This window comes from Schistocerca cancellata, chromosome 2, assembly GCF_023864275.1.
Source record: "Schistocerca cancellata isolate TAMUIC-IGC-003103 chromosome 2, iqSchCanc2.1, whole genome shotgun sequence".
In the NCBI taxonomy this organism is placed as follows: domain Eukaryota; kingdom Metazoa; phylum Arthropoda; class Insecta; order Orthoptera; family Acrididae; genus Schistocerca; species Schistocerca cancellata.
This window is the reverse complement of record NC_064627.1, coordinates 288,338,045-288,362,902: the sequence shown is the minus strand read 5'-3', so window position 1 is coordinate 288,362,902 and position 24,858 is coordinate 288,338,045. Positions and strand designations below refer to the sequence as shown.

General features: G+C 45.0%; 1 protein-coding gene across 2 annotated transcripts in view; it reads right to left on the bottom strand.

The window, feature by feature from the left end:
- Window positions 1-24,858, bottom strand: part of LOC126161641 (uncharacterized) — a 375,151-nt gene that overhangs the window by 32,023 nt on the left and 318,270 nt on the right. For both annotated transcript variants that reach the window (XM_049917608.1, XM_049917610.1), the window contains exons 5-7: window positions 18,556-18,877; window positions 13,058-13,255; window positions 9,682-9,987 (exon numbers count right to left, since the gene is read on the bottom strand). In XM_049917608.1, the coding sequence (XP_049773565.1) occupies window positions 9,682-9,987; window positions 13,058-13,255; window positions 18,556-18,877 (826 nt within the window). The remainder of the gene's footprint in view (window positions 1-9,681; window positions 9,988-13,057; window positions 13,256-18,555; window positions 18,878-24,858) is intronic.

The following is a 24,858-nucleotide window of genomic DNA, read 5'->3' as shown; positions in this document are numbered from 1 at the left end:
AGTGGAAGAGAATCGAGCACTCGCCTTATAGTCCTGATCTCCCCCCATGCGATTATCACGTCATCGGTCACTTGAGAAAAAGCTTTCACATGTCGACGATTTCTGTCGGACTACGAAGTGCAGCAGGCAGTTACGGACTGCTTCACGCAGCCTGACACGGTATTTCACCAAACGGGTATCTCGAACCTGCTGCGTCGTGGGATGATTGCCTCAACTTTCACGACTATTTTGCCTGATCTGCATACTGATTCTGGACTGTACGGCCTTCGAAAGTTTTTCACCACCTCTTATTTTAAATCCAAGCCTTTTTTATGTGACTACTTAAGCTCCCCCGGCATATTAACTAATAATTTCTTGTCGGTCTGCAAATGGGTTATACAATCGTCTTGAACTAATATTACAGCTGCCCATCTAGCCACCCTCTTCAGGTGACAACAGCCGCGCGGGGTAGCCGTGTGGTCTAGGGCACCCTACCACGGTTTGCGCGGCTTCCACCGTCGGAGTTTCAAAATGGTTCAAATGGCTCTGAGCGCTATGTGACTTAACTTCTGAGGTCATCAGTCCCCTAGAATTTAGAGCTACTTAAATCTAACTAACCTAAGGACATCACACACATCCATGCCTGAGGCAGTATTCGAACCTGCGACCGTAGCGCTTGCGCGGTTCCAGACTGAAGCGCCTAGAACCGCTCGTCCACACAGGCAGGCTCGGAGTTTTAATTTCTTCCTCGGGCATGTGTGTGTGTGTGTGTGTGTGTGTGTGTGTGTGTGTGTGTGTGTGTGTGTGTGTGCTCGGAGTTTCAAGTTCTTCCTCGGGCATGGGTGTGTGTGTGTGTGTGTGTGTGTGTGTGTGTGTGTGTGTGTGTGTGTGTGTATGTGTTGTCCTTAGCGTAAGTTAGTTTAAGTTACAGTAGATTAAGCAGTGTGAAAGCCTAGGGACCGATGACCACAGCGGTTTGGTCCCATAGGAACTTACCACAAATTTTCAATTTTTTCAGGTTATACAAGGAGCGCAAGTGGTGGTTATTGCTGGTCCGTAGAGCGAGGAGCGGTTCACTACGTGAGAAAATATAGTTAAATCAACACCCTACGCTGCCGACAGAGTTGATATACATTAACGGGGACGGTTGAAAAAATGTGCCCCGACCGGGACTCGAACCCGGGATCTCCTGCTTTCATTGCAGACACTCTATCCATCTGAGCCACTGAGGGCACAGAGGATAGTGAGACTGCATGGACTTATTCCTTGCACGCTCCCCGTGAGACCAACATTCCCAACTTAATGTACACACACTACATTCGTAGTGCCCCTGCCCATTACACTCGTTACTAGCGGCAGACAATCTTACCGAGTCCTGTAAGAGTTCGGGCAATACGTGTGCATCCGCAAAGAAGAAGAAGGTCAATGGTCGGTCAGCCTTAGCTAATTTCATTTCCTGTATTCATACGCGCAGTACCTATGCCTCGCAGACAGGTGCGTGAACAATTTACGCAGATGTCAGCATTTGAGAGATGACGTGTAGTTGGGCTCAAAGAATACCCTTACAGCAGAACGGTACGTCGACGAAATCCCACGCCCTGTTTTGTTGCTCTTCATGACAAACATTCAGGGCTTAAACTTCAGCAAGATAATGGTCGCCCGCACACGGCGAGAGTTTCTACAGCTTTTCTTCGTGCTTGCTTAACCATATCTGAGCCAGTACGGTCGCCGGATCTCTCCCCAACTGAGAACGTTTGGAGCACTATGAGCAGGGCCCTCCAATCAGCTCGAGACGTTGATGATCTAACGCCCCAAGTGGACAGAATTTGACGCGATGTCGTACAGGAGGACATCCAATAACTCTGTCAATCACTGCCAAGCCGAATAACGGTTTGCGTAAGGGCCAGAGGCGTACCAACTCATGAGTGACTTGTTCAATTTGTGAAGCTCTTTCTCTCGAAGTTGTACTCATTTGTTTGTCTGTAGATGTTCGTCCCCTTAGCTAGGTGGTAACGTGCTCGCCTTCCATGCAGCGGGCCCGGGTTCGATTCCCGGCCGGGTTGGAGATTTTCTCCGGTCGGGGACTGGGTGTTGTGTTGTCCTTATCATCATTTCATCCTCATCACCGGCGCGCAAGTCGCCCAATGTGGCATCGAATGAAATAAGACTTGCACTTGGCGGCCGAACTTCCCCGAATGGGGGACTGCTGGCCAACGATGCCATACGCTCATTTCCATAGTCTGTAGATGTACATCACATGTACCGATTTCCGTCCTATTCGGATAATTACTTTCTGGTCCATCTTTTTTTTAATTTTTTTATTTCACTGTATCTTGCACATGGACATATGTAGGGCCTATCTAAGATATCCCAATTATATTTACTAACAACAATAATAAATTTTTTGTGTAGAAAAGGTCAAGAGAAATCTCTGTTATTGATCATGAGGGATTGTTAAAGTGCAATAAAATTGGAGTTTTGGTAAGCAAATAACGGGGATAGGGTCAACCGAAAAAATACGAAAAGGCACGGAAAATTTAAACTTTTTTCCATCTACGAATTAGTTATGTAAATTAATAACAGAAGTGTATCACTGTAATATTAACAGATATGAAATAGAGTAAACACACCTTGACGGCATCTCCATTTTTCGTCCATTCATGGTAGTTACAATTCTAACAGAAGCCCCAATTCATGAATTTACAGCATGAAACGCCACAGACTGCGGCAGACATCATCAAAGGAACTGCAAAACGTAGGAGGTACGAGACTGTCTAAATGCTTGCTCACGAGATTAATTCACGTCCGAGCTAGCGTCTCCTTGCTTCGTTCAGTTAAACGGATTTTCCCAGTGTATTTGTACAGAACCGGCGAAGCGGAGCGCGAACGCAGCAGATTCTGCTCAGCGATTCACCTTCGCCCGTTGCCACGCTATTCCGAGCACGTGCGTGGATGAGACGGTTTCACAACGAAGGCTACACATGCTGGAAGCTTAGGAAGGTGCATTTGCAACGCAGTGCGGCTACTCTGAGAGGCAATAACTGCAGCATACTTTTATAAGAAGGGTTTTATCACACATGTTTATATTTAATTTTTTATTTTTCTCTCAAAGCAATAAATTAAATAAATAAATTAGATAGCTGTTTTTCAAAATAAAAATCAGTCGTCTGTTGCACCTGACAACTGATTTTTATTTTGATAAAAAGAATACGCACTGCAGTTGCTGAACAACAGCCATGAACAAAAACGTAAGATACTGATAGTATAGTGAACAGAATTACAAAAACCTGTGCATATAGGCGTGTTTATAAATTCCTACTCATTTAGATTTTTGAATATATTAGGTATCTGAACTTACAAATCATCATACAGTCAGGCGCGTGGAGTTAGACAGATTAAAATCTGTTATACCCCAACACTGGCAAGACTTTATCAGTTTCAAAGCGCAAAAAGAAGCCATAGGCACGCATACATGATGATTTAGTTGCCTCTACCACTGGGGTTCATGCAGTCCACTTCGTCTTCAAATCCACGAGCAAGATTTTCATATTCTCTTGCTCGCTGTGCGCAAACTATAAGTATTAGCCCTACAGAAAAAATGAACACTACCTTTCTTAGGAAATTTAATATACACTCCTGGAAATTGAAATAAGAACACCGTGAATTCATTGTCCCAGGAAGGGGAAACTTTATTGACACATTCCTGGGGTCAGATACATCACATGATCACACTGACAGAACCACAGGCACATAGACACAGGCAACAGAGCATGCACAATGTCGGCACTAGTACAGTGTATATCCACCTTTCGCAGCAATGCAGGCTGCTATTCTCCCATGGAGACGATCGTAGAGATGCTGGATGTAGTCCTGTGGAACGGCTTGCCATGCCATTTCCACCTGGCGCCTCAGTTGGACCAGCGTTCGTGCTGGACGTGCAGACCGCGTGAGACGACGCTTCATCCAGTCCCAAACATGCTCAATGGGGGACAGATCCGGAGATCTTGCTGGCCAGGGTAGTTGACTTACACCTTCTAGAGCACGTTGGGTGGCACGGGATACATGCGGACGTGCATTGTCCTGTTGGAACAGCAAGTTCCCTTGCCGGTCTAGGAATGGTAGAACGATGGGTTCGATGACGGTTTGGATGTACCGTGCACTATTCAGTGTCCCCTCGACGATCACCAGTGGTGTACGGCCAGTGTAGGAGATCGCTCCCCACACCATGATGCCGGGTGTTGGCCCTGTGTGCCTCGGTCGTATGCAGTCCTGATTGTGGCGCTCACCTGCACGGCGCCAAACACGCATACGACCATCATTGGCACCAAGGCAGAAGCGACTCTCATCGCTGAAGACGACACGTCTCCATTCGTCCCTCCATTCACGCCTGTCGCGACACCACTGGAGGCGGGCTGCACGATGTTGGGGCGTGAGCGGAAGACGGCCTAACGGTGTGCGGGACCGTAGCCCAGCTTCATGGAGACGGTTGCGAATGGTCCTCGCCGATACCCCAGGAGCAACAGTGTCCCTAATTTTCTGGGAAGTGGCGGTGCGGTCCCCTACGGCACTGCGTAGGATCCTACGGTCTTGGCGTGCATCCGTGCGTCGCTGCGGTCCGGTCCCAGGTCGACGGGCACGTGCACCTTCCGCCGACCACTGGCGACAACATCGATGTACTGTGGAGACCTCACGCCCCACGTGTTGAGCAATTCGGCGGTACGTCCACCCGGCCTCCCGCATGCCCACTATACGCCCTCGCTCAAAGTCCGGCAACTGCACATACGGTTCACGTCCACGCTGTCGCGGCATGCTACCAGTGTTAAAGACTGCGATGGAGCTCCGTATGCCACGGCAAAATGGCTGACACTGACGGCAGCGGTGCACAAATGCTGCGCAGCTAGCGCCATTCGACGGCCAACACCGCGGTTCCTGGTGTGTCCGCTTGCCGTGCGTGTGATCATTGCTTGTACAGCCCTCTCGCAGTGTCCGGAGCAAGTATGGTGGGTCTGACACACCGGTGTCAATGTGTTCTTTTTTCCATTTCCAGGAGTGTAGTTAAATCTTGTACTAGGACACGTTTCCGCTAAATGACATACTTGTCGAATTATTCAATAATACCGTCTAAAAGTGACTTTCAACGGCGTATTTCTTGGATAATTCGAAAACCGTGTCTTCAAAGGAAACGTACCCCAGTAACTGCATTAAATTTCCTACATTCTTTCTGTAGGACAAACAGTTCGTGCGTAGTGAGCAGAAGAATATGAAAACATTCTGCGTGATATCTGAAGACGTTGCGGCCGCGTAAAACACAGTGGTAAGGGCAGCTGAGTCAGAATATAATGTTCCATACATTGTAATAACTTCAGACAAAAAGATCGAAAACAGTCTTCAGTCGTTGCAAGTCTTTGAATCTCTTTGAGTAGTCATACCAAAATGTCTGAATTACTGGAACATAGTCAGTTATGTCTGATCCACAAATGCCTGCCTTGAATTCCTAGAAATATTGTATGTCAAGAGCTTGAAACTGATTTTTCTATAGAATTAATTTTTGTTTGATAACATCTAACTCGTCCACCATATCTGTTACCAAACGGATCTCCCCTAGCATGAAGATACTTAATGAATTCAAATAATTGATGTCGAACATAAAAAATTTGTCACTAATTAACCCTGTTTTTCCTTAATAGAACCAGCATTCAGTCTTGTTCGTCAGAAGAGAAAGGCATCAAATCATGTTTGGCTGTGGTATTCTGCATAGTGAGCAAGAGAATACGAAAATGTTCTGCATGATATCTGACGTCGTTGCGGCCGCGTAAAATAGATTGGCAAGGGTAGCTGAATCAATGTGCATAATGAACCAAACATTGTAATAACTTCAGTACCTTCTCTGTGCAGTCAAAAATATTGATCTTTGTGTAACATTGTATAAAGAACATATATATTCCTGGGGTGCCGGGTGGTACGCTATAAGTCTATCAGCTTAAGTTATAAGTAATCAGGGACATCAGCAGTCAAAGGCGAGAATGGTCTGACAAATAAATTGTGGTGTTTTTCCAACTCATAACAGTTTCATGGCATATCAAGGAAATTTTATACCCTTCAGACGATACGAAAAGTAGAACAGTTCCCATTGCGCTTTGATTGATGTGGCTGTTCCACTTTTTCTTTTTTTGGACAGATGCGAAGACGCCATAGTATTTCTAACGCTTAACGTAAATATAATTTAATACAAGTAGTATTGCTAGCAAACTGCCTGGCGTCTTTCAAGACGACTGTCTAGTTTGAGCGCCGTCTGGCTGTCTGACTGCAGCGTGCACCCACGGATCGTCCTTTGGCTAAGCCAGGCATGATCCACATCTACATCTGCATCAACATTCCACATCCATATTCTGCGGACTACTGTGAAATGCATAATACAGAGTACTTCCCACTGCTCCGCCTATTAGGGAATATACCCGTTTTATTTTGTATGGAGTAGGGGAAGAGTACTCCTTAAATGTCTCTGCGAACAGTAATTAGTATAGTCTCATCGCAGTCCCTGCGGGAGTAATATCCAGACGGCTGTAGTGCTTTCTTAGATTCTTCCTATTATACTGGTTCCTAAGCTTTTGTAAGCAAGGATTTTGTGGGATAGCTGTCATCTTCAAGCTTCTGTCTGTTGAGTCTTTTCAGCTTTCCAGTGATTCTCTCTCATTATTCAAACAAGTCTGTTAGTCATATGACACATCCTTGGCAAAAATTCTAAGATGTGTCATACGAGTGTTTTATAAGCAATCTCTTTCGCAGAACGAATGATTTCTCTCAATGCAGCGCAACCTCATCTTCCGGCCATTATTGATACACGTCACTTTTATTTTTAAGTTAACAACCTGATGCTAGGCTGTTCTGTACAGTATTGCCCACGTTTGTTGTGAATGCAAAACGACATCAAGGAGGAAGAAAGTCTCGACGGACAAAAAGTGAGACGCAATGCATAGGGTCGATTAAGGAGAATTGTTTAAAAAATTACTGCTGAATTTGATGTTAAAGCATATGCAGAATCTGTTGGGTGCGTGTCTGCGTCACAGCCCCAGTAACATAAACAACAACGTAGGCGGCCCCTAAACGGGCCACTACAACCACCAACATTACATTCGGGATCTGCGGGTTGCTCGACGCCTGGACTGCAGGCGCTTCTTCGCCAGAGGAGTAGCTACTCCGCAAGTTGCGCGCGCAACCATCGATGGCGGCACCGTGATCGCGGAACTACTTTCTTCACCCGCGATCACGTGACTACACGTATCTGCGCGAGCAGCATCCATAGTGGCGCTGCGATCACAGTCTCGTGATGACGCGCATATCCGTTCGCCTGCCTTTATAGGCTGTGACGAGGCCACCAACAGACAGACTGTTTTCCCAATCCGGTCGAGCGCCGCCTTCTAGCGGCAACCGACTCATCCAGACCCCGCCTTATTGGATTACCAACGCTGTCAGTTGCGCCGGCATCGGCGTGCCTGTGCCACAGCACTACGACCGGTCCACGCCAGTATCCAGTACCGTATGTCATGTTACTGTTAACCTTCTGCAGTTAACCACTGCAGAGATCACTGGGTATCACTTTTTACTTCCTGTGTCGTTGCCATCGTGCAAGGACACAAAAGCTGGACGTCACTCATAGATGTAAATGACTAGCTCGAAATGGCAACTCCCCCAGTACATGACTTGTAGCCTTTAGTTTACTGTACGAATTCAACAGATATGTGGCTTTGGTGTACAACTACTTTTTCAAAAATATCTTATGGTGCATGGAATATACCACCTTCTCAATTATTTTCCAAAATGACGTCAGCAGTGAAACGGGCTGGTAAAATACGTACAACTCCGTGGCATCACTCGTCGACTTTCCAGCACTGCGGTAACATTTTCTAATGATATTTAATGTAAACATGGGGCACGTGAAATTAAAGTGTGTTGAAAGTTTATTATTCGAAATAATTATCCTTCAAAGGAACAGGCGAAAACAAATATTCGACAACTAAGTGAACACAAACAGCAGCAAAACTACCAAACAAAGCACGTACACGCTACGTGACAACGATATCTTGAAATGTGTGAACAATGAAAGGCATTTACAAGTCCACATTTAACCACTGCAACGTTCCTGCCTTACTTTGTTGTCTGATACCGTGCGCTGCGGAATTTGAATCCCTGCCAGACGTCATGGACGTCGATGACTCCTAGAGGTCTCTGCACCATCGAACCGTAAGCTGTGGTGGCGCGCGCCTCCTGGCCCACATTTAGAGTGAGGGCGCCACAGTGGAACACGTGGTTGCAATGGCCAATAGTGGCGTCCCCGATAGCGTACTTGAGCGCCTGCCTCTCGCTCAGCCTGTCCCCCTCCCGGATGATGCCCTCTCTCCCTCCATTTATCCCTCCTATCAACTCTGATCCTCACCCCCCCTCCTTTCCTCTGTCCTTTCCCTGGGCTCCCTCTTCCCCCACCCTTCCATCCTGTTTTCTCCCTGCCTACCCTCTCCCTACCTCCCTCCCCCCCCTCGCCGAGTCCTTTTGTGTTCCCCTCCTCTGCCTCTCCACACTACCTGTCACGTCTGCCCAGCAGCCCCCCCCCCCTTCTTATGGGTCCTCGTCCTCCATAGGCTCCTTTCTCCCCTCCCCCCTTTCGTTTCTCCTCTCCTTCCCCCCTTCTTTATTTTCCCATCATCTGTCCAGGTTCCCCCCACCTGCCCTCGGCTGTGGTATGTCATATTTGCTAACTATTTAGTCCAGTGTTCAAGTGAATGTTCAGTGTTGTTCGTCTTTCCAAAGTGTTGTGAACAGAAATCATGCTGTCGCTGGGTGTGAATTTTATGTCTCTTGCGAACAGAAACCAGACTGTCGCCGTGTTTTTTTTTAATTGTCTGTCTATTATTTTACCCGTGTGCTTCATATGTATTTTATTAGCACCATCATCGCTTTGTTTCTATGTTTTAAGTTCCACTTTTTTTCCGCGATATTACCATTTAAGTCTCCGATATTATCGCCTGTTTTTATTGTTTATTATCTTCATCTTTTTAAAACAAATTCTGTACGCTGAAGAGCAGCATACTAAGCTGCTGCCAGCCCGCCCCCTTCGGGGAGGATTCGAAACTCAATAAAGAAAAAAAAAGATCAGTCTCTCAGCCTGCCAGTCTAACCTTGCGTACGTCTCAGGACATATCGACTCGCCTTAGACAGCGTATTTACTTTCGTGTTTTGTTTACGAGTGGACGTGGTTGTCTAGTTAGGTTTTCTTGACTCTATTGTTCGTTCTTGTTGTTGTCGTAAGGTCCTTCGTTGGTCGTGTCCGTCCTCTCCCGTTGTGTTGTTGCTCGCGGGCCGCTCCGCGGGTTCCGCTACGTTTTCCGTCACTTCAATCCCGCCGTTACAACATGTTCGAAAATATTTCTCCATTTCCTCCTCCCCCAGACATGATGACATCTTACATAGCGCAAATGTACTGCACTGGTGTCGATTGATACATGCTCTGGAAAGATTCATTTAAATTACGAATAAATTATTGCTAGTGGTGACTAGTACCCAGGTTTACTTGCCAAAATTGGAGGTCGATATATTGTCCGGAATGTCGATGTTCCTATAATTCAGAGAAGTAAGTACTGATACTGAAACATCGATGTGTAGACTTCCGACATCGAAGGTCGTAGGACATCGGTAACATAGACTCACAGTGCGGTTGAGTGCCCCGCAGCGTTCGAGGTCCCTGAGCAGGCGCACGTAGAGGCGGTCCCCGGCGGCGGGGTAGCTGAGGATGTCGTGAGACAGCGAGGCCCCCCAGAAGAGCGCCCAGAGGCGGCGCCGGCACGTCAGCAGGGCGCGGCCCAGCCGGCCCACGTACTCCAGCAGCACCTCGGCCGTCAGCCGAGACCCCGTGCACAGCTTGGCGTTCATCGGCTTCTTGTGGCCCACGTCGTCCTCGGACAGCTTCATGTACGGCCGCAGGTAGTAGTCTGTTGGCTGCAGCACGAAGCCCACCTGCCGAGCACACCTTCCCCCACTTACCACACACAACACCCTTGTTCACAAAACACAAATATTTATTACCGAGCGAACACTCCCACAGCGAACCTATCCTATCAGACCTCAGAAAATTAGTTTCCAAAAGATATATAAACCCCCCCCCCCCTTTCCGCTGTTACTTCGAGAAATCTCGTTTCATGCCATTTTTGCTTTGATTCCTACTGTAATGAACACTGATGCGCCAAAACATAATGACCATTTACTAAATAGCATGTTGGTACACCCAGGAAACGTAATACAGCAGCGATTCTGCCTTCCATGGATTCCACAAGTCCTTGGTAGGCACTCAAAGATATGGGCAAGACCCTCTAACCATCTCTGGACTTTGACGATCTAATGCACCAATTGGACAGAATTTGGCACGATATCGCTCAAGATGGTGGTGGTGGTTGTTGGGATGTTTAAGGGGGACTAAAAAGCGAAGGTCATCAGTCCCCCATCGCTCAAGAGGACACCCAACAATTCTATCAATCAACGGCAAGCCGAATAACTATTTGCATAAGGGTCAGAGGTGGACCAACGCATTGTTGACTTCTCTTGAAGCAATGATCCAATCCCTCTTCTAACAATACCACTTGCAAAGTAGGTTTGAAATCAGATTAATAATGTTGCTCACGCAGCAGATGTTAGCTTTATAGGGCAACAACGAAGTTATTGACTGTGGATGGTATCGTCAGAATTGACTGTGGATGGTATCATCAGAATGGAAATAATGAAGTCACTGTAAAAAATTTTGGCACTTATCTTGAATGGATTGCCATGCAGATTTCGTCGAAGTTGTTATGGCTCATCTTGTTGATTCTAGGGTGATTCCACTTTGACTGCTAGAAGGTCCAGATCTGTATTTTAGCAATATTTGAAGACCTAACAAATGCGTTTTTCAGAAATTTATTAATGATCAAACAATCCCAGATCAGAACAATGGTATGGTAGAAATTATTTTTGACTTCGTGTTCACGATCCTCATTTTTATTAAACTTCTTGTAAATTCACATATACTTCTTCTTAACTGTCACATCATCGAGAAAACAGTTTTGTATCAATCTTCATATACACTCCTGGAAATGGAAAAAAGAACACATTGACACCGGTGTGTCAGACCCACCATACTTGCTCCGGATACTGCGAGAGGGCTGTACAAGCAATGATCACACGCACGGCACAGCGGACACACCGGGAACCGCTGTGTTGGCCGTCGAATGGCGCTAGCTGCGCAGCATTTGTGCACCGCCGCCGTCAGTGTCAGCCAGTTTGCCGTGACATATGGAGCTCCATCGCAGTCTTTAACACTGGTAGCATGCCGCGACAGCGTGGACGTGAACCGTATGTGCAGTTGACGGACTTTGAGCGAGGGCGTATAGTGGGCATGCGGGAGGCCGGGTGGACGTACCGCCGAATTGCTCAACACGTGGGGCGTGAGGTCTCCACAGTACATCGATGTTGTCGCCAGTGGTCGGCGGAAGGTGCACGTGCCCGTCGACCTGGGACCGGACCGCAGCGACGCACGGATGCACGCCAAGACCGTAGGATCCTACGCAGTGCCGTAGGGGACCGCACCGCCACTTCCCAGAAAATTAGGGACACTGTTGCTCCTGGGATATCGGCGAGGACCATTCGCAACCGTCTCCACGAAGCTGGGCTACGGTCCCGCACACCGTTAGGCCGTCTTCCGCTCACGCCCCAACATCGTGCAGCCCGCCAACAGTGGTGTCGCGACAGGCGTGAATGGAGGGACGAATGGAGACGTGTCGTCTTCAGCGATGAGAGTCGCTTCTGCCTTGGTGCCAATGATGGTCGTATGCGTGTTTGGCGCCGTGCAGGTGAGCACCACAATCAGGACTGCATACGACCGAGGCACACAGGGCCAACACCCGGCATCATGGTGTGGGGAGCGATCTCCTACACTGGCCGTACACCACTGGTGATCGTAGAGGGGACCCTGAGTAGTGCACGGTACATCCAAACCGTCATCGAACCCATCGGTCTACCATTCCTAGACCGGCAAGGGAACATGTTGTTCCAACAGGACAATGCACGTCCGCATGTATCCCGTGCCACCCAACGTGCTCTAGAAGGTGTAAGTCAACTACCCTGGCCAGCAAGATCTCCGGATCTGTCCCCCATTGAGCATGTTTGGGACTGGATGAAGCGTCGTCTCACGCGGTCTGCACGTCCAGCACGAACGCTGGTCCAACTGAGGCGCCAGGTGGAAATGGCATGGCAAGCCGTTCCACAGGACTACATCCAGCATCTCTACGATCGTCTCCATGGGAGAATAGCAGCCTGCATTGCTGCGAAAGGTGGATATACACTGTACTAGTGCCGACATTGTGCATTCTCTGTTGTATGTGTCTATGTGCCTGTGGTTCTATCAGTGTGATCATGTGATGTATCTGACCCCAGGAATGTGTCAATAAAGTTTCCCCTTCCACGGACAATGAATTCACGGTGTTCTTATTTCAATTTCCAGGAGTGTATTTAATTTCCACTTTAACCGAACACAAGACTTGACTGTTCTTTTACAAAGCGAAATAACAACTTAACTTCTGCAAAGTGAAACAAAGACTGCTCTGTGCGCATTTGCGCCAAAACGGTTACAAGTAAGTCAAAGATTATGACAGTCTCACAGAAATGAATACGCACAAGAACCATATCACTGTAATATATCGATACATCGGAGTACCTATACATTCATAAAACCAAATGTGAATACTGTCACAAAAACATGTCTGTTACTTCGCAGAAAAGTAGTACGATATTACTGGTATTGAGAACTGGGGTTGGAGTGCCGTAATGGTCACGTAAATGAAGAACCATTACATTCTGAAATTGTAATCATTTCTTTGCTGTACATGTACATCACATCTACCAATTTCCGTTCCATTCGATAATTTCTTCGTGATGCGTCTTTTTTTGTCTTAGAGTGTATATAATCGTTGTTACTGAACGTGAACAACCTATTTAGAGAGCTTGCAGATAACAGGTTTAAAATGTATGGCAAGAAACTGAACAGAATGAAATATACCTTGAGGTAGCTGAAGATGCCCATCCAGGGCGCGTCCTCGCCGAAGGCGCTGCGGTAGCCGGCCGCGTGGAAGGTCTTCCAGAGCCAGGGGCAGTCGTCGAAGGCGACCTTGTCGTTCGGCCAGCACGCGTTGCGCAGCTCCGCCTCCGACATGCCCGCCAGCACCGGCACGAGATTCGGGAAAGTGTTGTCGCCCACCTGCCAAACAGCCAGACTACTCCAGTAGATCACCTTCCCAGCGTCCACTTCATCCTCCGATGAGGCTCCAATTGAGCCACGATGAATTTCTACTCTGCAGGTTTGTGCTTAACTATACTACTGCTAGCCATCAAAAAATTGGAAATCTGTGGTTAGGTCTTACGGGACCAAACAGCTGAGGCCATCGGTCCCTAAGCCTACACACTGCTTAACCTAACTTAAACTAACTTACGCTATGGACAACACACACACACACACCCATGCCCGAGGGAGGACTCGAAACTCTGACGGGGGGAGCCGTACGGACCGTGACAAGGCGCCCCAGACCGCGCGGCTACCCCGCGCGGCTAGCGATCAAAAGTTTAACACCATGAACGGAAGCGAATAACAAAATATCACTGTGTGCTCGCATACAGAGGGGAAGAACACAGGCTTCAATCTGTAAGTCATTTGCGGATATATAAGCTGCGAAATTAAGAAGACATAGCTGCTCTGGTTACTTAGTTGCATGCTCCATAGATCGCCTGAACGATTCTTCTATCGATATAAGACATTATGGAAATGAATGCTCCAAACCAGCTGCAATAAGGTGAGGCTTTTTTAAATATTATACACGATAGGCCTGTTTCGGCTTATTGCCGTTACCAAGTGACCTGCGGAATAACATTAGTAAGATTATCTGTATATGAATTGTGGCTGTTTTACGTTACATTTGCGCTATCACTTACGTCTAGCTGGAAGTGACGACCATATTGCATCTATTGTAAAGTCTGTCTGTCAGTCTCAGTAAGTAGTTCTTGTAGTAATCTAAACGTAAAAATACGTTTTTGTCAGATATTTTGACAGTTGAGTTTTGACAGTTCTTTACTAGGATGCTAAATGTTTACAAACTATATACGGCTTAACAGAGATTACGTTAGCTATCGTTGTTCTTATTTTCCTTTAAATTTTATCTATGGTCCATGTAACTTTTGTTTACCATATGGCTATGTCTTTTCGTGTTGTATTATGTCAATAAAGTTTTCTAGACAGTATTTATGTTTAAAATCCGTGTGTTCGTTTAGAATTTCGTGTGGATATTTCCTTGTATGAATATAAATTTTCAGTTCTTCGAGAATGTTCATAGTAAGTCCTTTCGGTATTTTGTGTAGTATTACAAAGTCAGTTTCAATTTTCTCCGCTTTGTAGTGTTAAGTTTTCTGTTCTTTTTCTTTTTTCTTTCTTTTACAGCCTACCAATTTTCAAATAGGAATTCGTCTATGGAGTAGAAGAAGTTAACCAGAAGAAATGATTTCAGATTAGATTTAAAACTTTCTCTGCTATGTGTCAATGTTTTACGTTCTTGGACACATGGTAAAAAGTTTTGTTGGTGTATATTGAACTCCTTTCTGAACCACTGACAACTTTAATAATGGCTACTACTACTAAATACTTCGTCCGAACAGGCCTTGGAAGGGCCAGCAGAACCGACCGACCGCCGCGTCACCCTCATGCTATAGGAGTCACTGGATTCTGATATGGAGGGGCATGTGGTCAGCACACCACCCTCCCACCAGTGTAAGTTTTCATGACCGGAGCCGCTAGTTCTCAATCAAGCAGCTGCTCTATTGGCCTTACGAGGGCTACTCGCTTGTCAACAGTGCTCGGCAGACTCGGATGGTGACCCGTCCTGGTGCTAACCAAGTCCAACAGTGCTTAACTTCGATGATCTGGCAGGAACCGGTGTTACCACTGTGGCAAGGCCGTTAGCTTTTAATAATGAGTAAAACATTGGTCTTCTAGTGATCTTGGTATGGACATCGTTTTTTTTCTCAAGTTGTGATGGATTCTATGACGAATTTCACTAGCGAATATGCAAGGGCTAATCAACAAAGACTGACGCAGATTTTTGTTCGCAGGCGTTTATTAATCCATTTCACGTTTAGATGATCTTTTTTAAAGTACGCCCCTCCTAGTTGAATGTACACTTCCAGTACTCGAACACTTGATGCAGGGCATTCTTTGTAAGGTCCTTCAGAACCGCCACACTTTTCTTGAACACTGTTTCAAAGTTCTCAAATGGAATGCCCCGAAGCTTTTGCTTTAGCGATGAGAATAAAAAAAATCACAGGGTACAAGACTGAGGCTATATAAGGCGGATGAGGTACACAGCTAGCGATCAGTTGGGCTAGAAACTGCATGACTTGATTTGTGGCGTGAGAGCGCGCATTGTCATGATGAAGTCGCCACCCAGTCCGAGAAAGTTCTGGTCGTTTCCTTGCAATATGCTTCCTGAGTTTAGCCGATACTGGCGAGCGGTATGCCGCTGTAACAGCAGTATCAGATGGAACGGCATGCTGGTAAATCATTCTATGACAGTCAAAAAAAATTATCACCATCACTTTCCCTGCTGAAGAAACAACTGTCGCCTTCTTTGGTGTTGGAGAACCTGGCAATTTCCACACTGTGCTGGCTTGTTTCCCTACAGAATCATAATGATACTGCCATGCCTCGTTATTGGTGATAATCTATTCCACAAATACTTCGCATCCACCAATTAAGAGAGGCAGCTCCTCACGGGTTGTCTCCATTCGTGCGGCCTTTTGTTCGGGAGTCAACACACTTGGCACCCAACGAACACAAGTTAATCGTAAAGTCAGTGCCATATGAAATTCTCAGTACTTCACTAAGGTCACGTAATGTTATCCACCGATCTTCACGGACTATCTCAGCACCTGTGTTGATGTTGATTTCAGTCATAGCAGAAGCCAAAACATCAGACCCACCTTCCTTAATACAAACACATCGGCCTTCTTTGAATTCCTTGAGCCACCTAAACAATGTTACACGAGGTAGTGCATCTTCACCGTACGCTTGCTGCAGCTTTTCGTAAGCTTCAGTGGTTCCATGGTTTAAATGAACACAGAATTTTATTGTGCAGCACTGTTCCTCTCTCGTCACATCGATTGTTTGGTATACGAAATACAAAGAGTATGTACGAAACAGAGCAATATACCAATCTACCGATACGAGATTAGCAGCCTATGGGTATTATACACAAAACCCGCTCTTTTCAAATATACATCGTCCAGATAGGAAAATGTCACGAATGCTGCAGGAAAAACTGAATTTAAGTCTTTGATGATCAGCCCTCACATGCATTGCGGCGACACAGTTAAAGCGCCTAACTCGTTGAAGAGGTGACGGCTGTAGGTGAGCACTACAAGAATAACTTAATTGTTTCAATAGCTCAGTAATACACTTCTTCGAGTCCAAGTTTTAATCATTATTTACACCAGACATTTGAAGCATTCTACCATATTTACTGATTCCTGCTCAACTGTTATATCAGTTGTTGGTATGACTATTCGTTGTAGGAAGAGTCCATTTTGTGAGACTCACTTTATAATTCCTTGGAAAAAATAATTCACAATCTCTTGTGTTGATTTCTCTCCAATAGGATTTATTATAACACTAGTATCGTCTGGAAAAATACCCATTCTACTTGTTGAACTTAAAGTGGAAGGTCAGTCACACGTAAGAAAGAAATTGAACCGTGTGGGGCCTCCCTTTGTAATTTCTCCCCAGCCACTAAATCTTTCTTCCCTTCCAACTCTGTCGGAATTATTCAACAGTTGTGTGTTAAACGATTAATTCTATAAAACTTAAGTTCTTCACAAAAAATATCAATTGGCGGTATTTTACCATATAAGGCTTTTAATTCTTTACGAGTGAATTTATAAATAGCAATCGCAGTCAAGAAATCCTTTTGGAATCCAAACTGTATTGTACTAAGTGAGCTGTTTTTACTTAAATATGAGGCTACTATTGAGTGTGTCACTTTTTCGAATATTTAGGAAAGAGACGTCAGTAACGAAATTGGACGATAATTATTAAAGTCTTTGTTGTCACTTTTCTCACGAAGAATTTAACTATTGCATATTTTGGTACATCTGGGAAAAATTCCTTGGGCCAGTGATTCATTACGTATGTCACTAGGGACATTACTTATGAAGTTGAAAGAACTTTTCAAAATTCGATTTTAAATTCCATCAATACTATATGAATTCTTGTCTTTTAGAATTTCTTGTAATTCTATTAATTTTGGTGAAGGATGTTGATTATACTTCTAAATGCTTAAAGCTTTGTGGCATGACATTTTTAATATATTCTCTTCCTGCTTTGAGTAAACCATTTAATCCTCGCAACTTGTGAATTATCAATCACAACAGTGTGATTTAGCTTAATTTTTATGGTATCTTATTCACTGACTGGTTGTCGTGTCTCCCATTTGGCAATAACGAATGTAGTTAAAATCTTATTATTAACATTGTTAATTGGGCAGGAAATACAAACTTCACGACATTTTAGTGTCTCTCCTTGAAATATTACAATACTATTAGTAGAATGCAAGTAAAATCTGATCTTGGCTTCTTCTGGCCTTATTTCCCTCTTCCTCTTACATGAGATTTTAATTTCCTTAGCTATCAATCGTTTACTTGTTTTTTAATGGATTCTCTGGATAACTTCAGACTATGGATACTTTCAATTTCTAACACAAATTACTATGGAATAAATTTGATTTAAGGTCATTATCTCTTTCTATATATATCTGATCCCATACCATCTCGCTTAGCTTTCTCTTAAAACGCTGTAGCCTGTTTTCATTAATAAGCATCATGATCAAATATTCCATTAGTAATTAAATACACATCAACTGCTTCAACCTGAGCACTGTCTATCAAAATGTTATGAATCAGTGTCCTTCCAGCTGGCAACAATAACGCCTCTTATCTGGCGTAAAGCCGAATTGAGCCTGGATGGCAGATACTGTGGGCTAACAGAATGGATTGAGTAAATTACTGTAACTCAGATAGCAGTACATCTCTGAAAGCATTTAACTAGCTTGTGTTTCAACGGAAGAAATAAGAGCATCGCCTTATTTCATTTCTGTTCATCATAAACATGCACCGCGACATCAAGAGGCAAATATGTGGCACAAAAACATATTGTTCACTTGTATGTAGTTCTAATGTTAGACCGATATGAGAAAGTATAAGATAACGCATTACGAAGAGGTAAAGTCCGTAACGGTTTCCCTAATATGGGCTCGGTACCACAGCTCCTCTATGCAGTGGTTCCTCACGCTACCTGATGCCTTGGTCTGAGATGGTCATATAGACCGAAACTGCTAACCCGAATAAGTAACAATAATTTATTGCGATCTGGGGTCCTTTTTATTAAAACATTAATTATAATCGCCGCATTACGTAACGATGTAAGAAAGTGTCGTTTTAAGTGGCGCCAAGGCGAGGGCCTACCTTGTTGTAGCCGAGCATCTCGATGGCGCCCAGCCTGCGTAGCTCGGCGAGCGTGCCGTTCATCTGGCGGTGGAAGTTGAGCCTGGAGACGGCGTCGATGCCGACGATCAGCACCGAGGGCCGCTCAGAGAACGACTCGTCGTCGTCGCCTACGTCGGTGAGGTTGACCACGCGCTCCTCGACGCGGGGCTTGAGCGGCACGAAGGCGTGGTAGTCGCGGAACACGATGCTGCCATTGGTCGGCGAGCGGCACTCCACCTTCACGAACTCCTCCCCGGACACGTCGGTGCCGCTCTCGAACGGCACGCACTCCTCAGCCATCCTGCACAGTAGCAACAGTTACGCGGCTTCGGGATCCCGCTCGTTATTTGCCCATACAACCGTAAGGAGGTACTGATGCAAAACTGTACCGTAGTGATCATGTACCCCTGGCAGAACTGCCGAAGTTTCCCACCCCCCTCTCCCCTTGCTCCCCAGCCCCACCCCGTAAAATCACCTGTATGAAAATTTTGCTACACATTTTTATCAAATTTTATTCCTATTTAGGTAAGATTGTTAAAGGCGAAGCATTTTTAATAAATTATATTTGTACAGAATATTGCACACGACAAATGAAATGTATCATTGAAGTAAATAAATTGCAAGTTCATAAAAAGAATGAGAGTAGAAACAAGATATTTGTGCTGTTTTTTTATGGCAAATTCGTTTTACTGTGATATATAACAAAGACCAGATTTTATTTGTTTTTCATTATTAACTAATTAGAAATAAAAGAAAAATGGCTATAATAAAGAGCTGAGAAAATATGCTTTTCCAAAAGGTTTATAACAGGTTTACTTTACAGTTCCTTGCTTTGAGGGAGGAAAAGTAGTGATTATACGGGCTGTCCCAGAGATGTTGCGGTGACAAACTTCGAGAGATTATAGAGGATGTCTTCAGGAACAAATCGAGGACAGGAACCTGTCTCCAGAAACGTCATCCAACGACGGTACAGAGCGTTGAAGTTAGAAGCGGCGCCTGCCACTAGGCCACCCCTTCGATAGCAAACGTGACTTGGTACACTGACGGACCATAGGCGGAACGTCTTGCAATGTTGCTTGTTATTCAGTGACCGCGACTGATTACCACGATCGCCAGTGGAGAAGAGGGATTTAGCTCCCGTGTAGAGACGCCTTGCTCCTATGAATGCGTGTCGTGTGTAGCTGTTGGATGACCTCTAACTGAGCATTTAGAAGGAATGAGCACACCTGTCTATACAAGTGCAACAACACAGTGTTGCCAGATCTCTCGCAGTGTTGGCAGTCTCATTAATTATTTCACACGCCTCATATTCTATCGACAAAACTGCTAAATTTTGACTGTCTACTTCCACTCACAGTCGACTCTTAAGACTGAGCAAGCTTAGCAAAATGGACTCGCTTTAGGAACGAAGACGGTTCAAATCACGTGCAATCCAGATCTAGGTTTTCCGTGATTTCCCTAAATCGCTCCTTTCTCTGAAAGGGTCGCTGCGGATTCCCTCCACACCCATGAAACATTCTGAGCTTGTGCTCCGTCTCTAATGACCTCGATGTTGATGAGACATTAAATCATAATCTTCCTTCCCTTCGTTTCGACCTTAAGTAGTTTTCTTCATCATCTTTAACTTACTTGAAGTGTGTTCAGAAGACGCTGATATCGTTGGATGGTAATAAATATCATAAAAAATACGAGTATTCCCTTGCTTATATAAGCATCTCTAAACCCACACTTTCGGAAAGCCTTCAGAATGATGAAATGGGATGCCGTGTCAGTTATCTTCATCAGCTCTTTCAACTGCAACTTATAATCAACCATTTTATTTACTGACTCCGCAGCATCAATATCTCTACTGGAAATTTGTCAACGTAAGACGCAAAGCTTACATTTGCGACGTTTCTCAATGCGAAATTAAAATCGGATGAAATGGAGTGATGTGAGATCTGCTTTCCACGTCACTTTTTTATTGTATCAAATTGAAGCGCTCAAGTAGGGTCTCGCTCCAACCCTCAGCTACAGTAATCGGCGAAAATCGGAAATCTACCACCATTACCGTATTTACGTTAATACCCGGTCGCCGACCTTTCATATGCTGCTATTACGTAGCGCAGTTGCAGTAAGAACTGCACTGATGGAAACGAGTGAGTTTCGCAGACGGCAGCTGTGCGAAACAAGTGCATTATTGCCATATAAACCAGGTTAGCGATACAAGGCGTGTTCAGTAGTACTCGTTTGTTTATGATGTTACTTGACAAAATAGGACTGCACAAATGATACTGAGACAACAACAGCGTGAGTTTAGTCTCGGGATGAGGTAAACATCTCTCTTTGCAGGCAGACGTCAGAAATATTTGGGTAGGAGAAATCACGTACCCTTTCAGTTTAGTTCCTCAATTAACTTTCTTTTTAATCAGTTCCTGCGAGTCTCAGCACCTGCACCCCTGCCAGGGGACAGTCTCGCCATGCTCTCGATGCGGTACTGAGTTGCGACACAATACCGCTTAGCAGTATTGTCAGAAAGTGAAGCTTCTAACCATCAGAGAACATAGTTACGATGCAATATCATTCGTTCAACGGCACTAACATTGTTCTCTCTCTCTCTCTCCCTCTCTCTCTCTGACTCTCTGTGTCTCTGTCTGTCTGCATACATAGTGTGTAAGAAAGTAATACCGACCCACTATATGACTTCAACCGAGTATAGACTTGGTCGTACTGAGGGGACAGCCAAATACGCCTCCCACAAAGTAACGAAGGGAACGCAAAAATCGATCGAAAAAAATGAAATAGGAAAGTCGATTTATGAATGATCACAAGCAAAACCAACGCGTTTTTCACGACGCGTTTTACTATGGGGAGGGAGAGGGTGTATGAGGGGGGGAGGGGGGAAATGCACTTTGTGCCCACCCAAAAATAATTAAAAAAAGAACCAAATCTTTAATTGTTGTTCACTTAAATTAACAACATGCTTTTCAAGTAAGTACTGATGTGCAAGTTGTGAAAATAACCTTTAACGCACTCTTTGCAACATCAGTGGATTTTCAGTAACGTGTACTACCAACCTTACGTCATGATTGTCCATAAAAAAATTTAAAAATGGAAATTTCGTTAATTGTTGTTGACGTTTACCCACAACATCATTTTTTAAAAGATACTGATGTGTGAGGGTGATCCTGAAACAGAAAATATTGTATACAACATTCACTGTGCAAATAACATCTACTTCCCATACTTAAATTTTTGGGTTAAGCTTAATTTAAAAATTCAGACCATCTATGGAAACTGGTAGATGAATTCATTAAAAACAATAAACTTTTTTTTTCAAAATTTTAAAATGCGTATCAACCGACTCAAGTCCAATATTTTCAAAAGGTGGGCATAATGTATCCCCGTCCCGCCCCTTGGTATTGCAAGCGTTAACGAGAAAAGGCTCGTATGTTCTCCACCCCCCCCCCCCCCTCCCGGTGTTCTTCTCCCTACGAAAAGAAGCCTCTCCACCAGCTCGAGAACGTAAACGCGGGCCATTTGTCACCGTGTCATTTCTGCAGTGTCATAAAGCAGCATCATAATGAAACGAATACACAAACGGACGTTTGTCGCTAATGTGGTTTACATGCCAACAGCGCACTTTGGTTCACACAGCTCGCTCATGTTCAACAATGCAGTTCTTGCTGCGATCCGCTACGGTACTGTTGGATCTCAAAGTTTGGACCGAGCGAGATGGCACAGTGATCAGCACACTGGACTCGCATTCGGCGTTCGGAAGGACGAAGGTTCGAATACCCGTCCGTTTATCCAGACTTAGGTTTCCAGTGATTACCCTCAAATGCTCCAGGCAAACGCTGGGATGGTTCCATTGAAAAGGGTGGCGCAGCCGATTTCGTTACCCATCCTTGAAACAATACGAGCTTCTGCTCCCTCTCTAATGACAGCGCTTTCGACTGGACTTTAAATTCTCACCTTCCTTCCTTCCTTCCTTCCTCAAAGGTCGGTCGGTGAGCGGGAGCCGAAGCAAATACACTATAAGACAAAAAAAAAGAGAGGCACACGAAGGAATTATCCAAATGGGACGGAACGCGGTGAATGTGATCTATACAAACAGACAAACACAACATTACAGTTTCAGAAAATTTTGATGATTTGTTCAAAAGAAAGGAAATAACAAACTCAGCAAGTCAATATCATGCTGCTTCACCTCTGGCCTTTATGTAAGCAGTTATTCGGGTTGGAATTCATTGATAGAGTTGCTGGATGTTCTCCTGAGGGATGTTACTGTCGTCTTCAGTCCTGAGACTGGTTTGATGCAGCTCTCCATGCTACTCTATCCTGTGCAAGCTTCTTCATCTCCCAGTACCTACTTCAACCTACATCCTTCTGGATCTCCTTAGTGTATGCATCTCTTGGTCTCCCTCTGCGATTTTTACCCTCCACGCTGCCCTCCGGTACCAAATTGGTGATCCCTTGATGCCTCAGAACCTGTCCTACCAACCAATCCCTTCTTCTAGTCAAGTTATGCCACAAACTCCTCTTCTCCCCAATTCTATTGAATACCTTGTCATTAGTTATGTGATCTACCCATCTAATCTTCAGCATTCTTCTGTAGCACCACATTTCGAAAGATTCTATTCTCTTCTTATCCAAACTATTTATCGTCCACGTTTCACTTCCATACATGGCTACACTCCACACAAATACTTTCAGAAACGACTACCTGACACTTAAATCTATACTTGATGTTAACAAATTTCTCTTCTTCAGAAACGCTTTCCTTGCCATTGCCAGTCTACATTTTATATCCTCTCTACTTCGACCATCATCAGTTATTTTGCCCCCAAAATAGAAAAACTCCTTTACTACTTTAAGTGTCTCATTTCTTAATCTAATTCCCTCAGCATCACCCGACTTAATTCGACTACATTCCATTATCCTCGTTTTGCTTTTGTTGGTGTTCATCTTATATCCTCCTTTCAAGAGACTGCCCATTCCGTTCATCTGCTCTTCCAGGTCCTTTGCTGTCTATGACAGAATTACAATGTTATCGGCGAACCTCAGAGTTTTTATTTCTTCTCCATGGATTTTAATACCTACTCCGAACTTTTCTTTTGTTTCCTTTACGGCTTGCTCAATATACAGATTGAATAGCATCGGGGAGAGGCTACAACCCTGTCTCACTCCCTTCCCAACCACTGATTCCCTTTCATGCCCCTCGACTCTTATAACTGCCATCTTCTTTCTGTACAAATTGTAAATAGCCTTTCGCTCCCTGTATTTTACCCCTGCCACCTTCAGAATATCCTGGGGGATATAGTGCCAAATTCTGTTCATTTGGCGCTCTGGATAGTCAAAATCCGTGGATGGTTGGAGGACCCTGCCCATTATGCTCCAAACATTCTTAATAGAGGAAAAATCAGGCGACCTTGCTGACCAAGGTAGGGTTTGGCAAGCACGAAGACAAGCAGTAGAAACTCTTACTACGTACAGACGGAGATTATCTTGTTGAAATGTACGCTTGTCATGAGTGTCAACAAAATGGGGCGCAGAATATCGTCGACGTACCAGTGTTCTGTAAGAGTGGCGCCTATGACAACCAAAGGGATCCGGCTATGATAAAAAACTGCACCCGAGACCATAACTTCTGTATGTAGGGCCACATGGTGGGTGACAGTCAGGTTGGTACCCCAGCGCCTTCGCTGGTCATTGGGCTCAGTTCGAAGCAGAACTAAACACTGAAGACAGTTCTATCCCAATCAATGAAATTCCGGACTGAAGACGTGTCTGGAGACGCCCCGAACATCGATGGTATGCCAGCCTGACAGTCACCCGCCATGCGGCCCGACATCCACGAGTAAAGGTCGGGGTGCCATTTCCTTTCATAGCAGGACCTTTGATTGTCATTCCGGGCACCCTTACAGCACAACGGTACGTCGACGATACTCCACGTCCCGTTTGATAGCCTTTCATGGTAAGCGATCCTGGAGTTACGTTCCAGCAAGATAATGTCCGCCCGCATACGGTGAGAGTTTCTACTGCTTGTCTTTGTATTTTCCAAACCCTACCTGGGACAGCAAGGTCGTCGCGTCTTTTCCCAATTGAGAACGTTTGCAGCATTATGCACAAGACCATCATTCATGTCGCGATTTTGACGAGCTAACGCGCCAGTCGGACAGAATTCGGCAAGATATGCCTCATGAAGACGTCCGGCAACTCTTATCAGTCACTGCCAAGCCGAATAACTGCTTGCATTAGGGGCAGACGCTGAGCGGTGCGTTGTTGACTTGATCGTTTTAT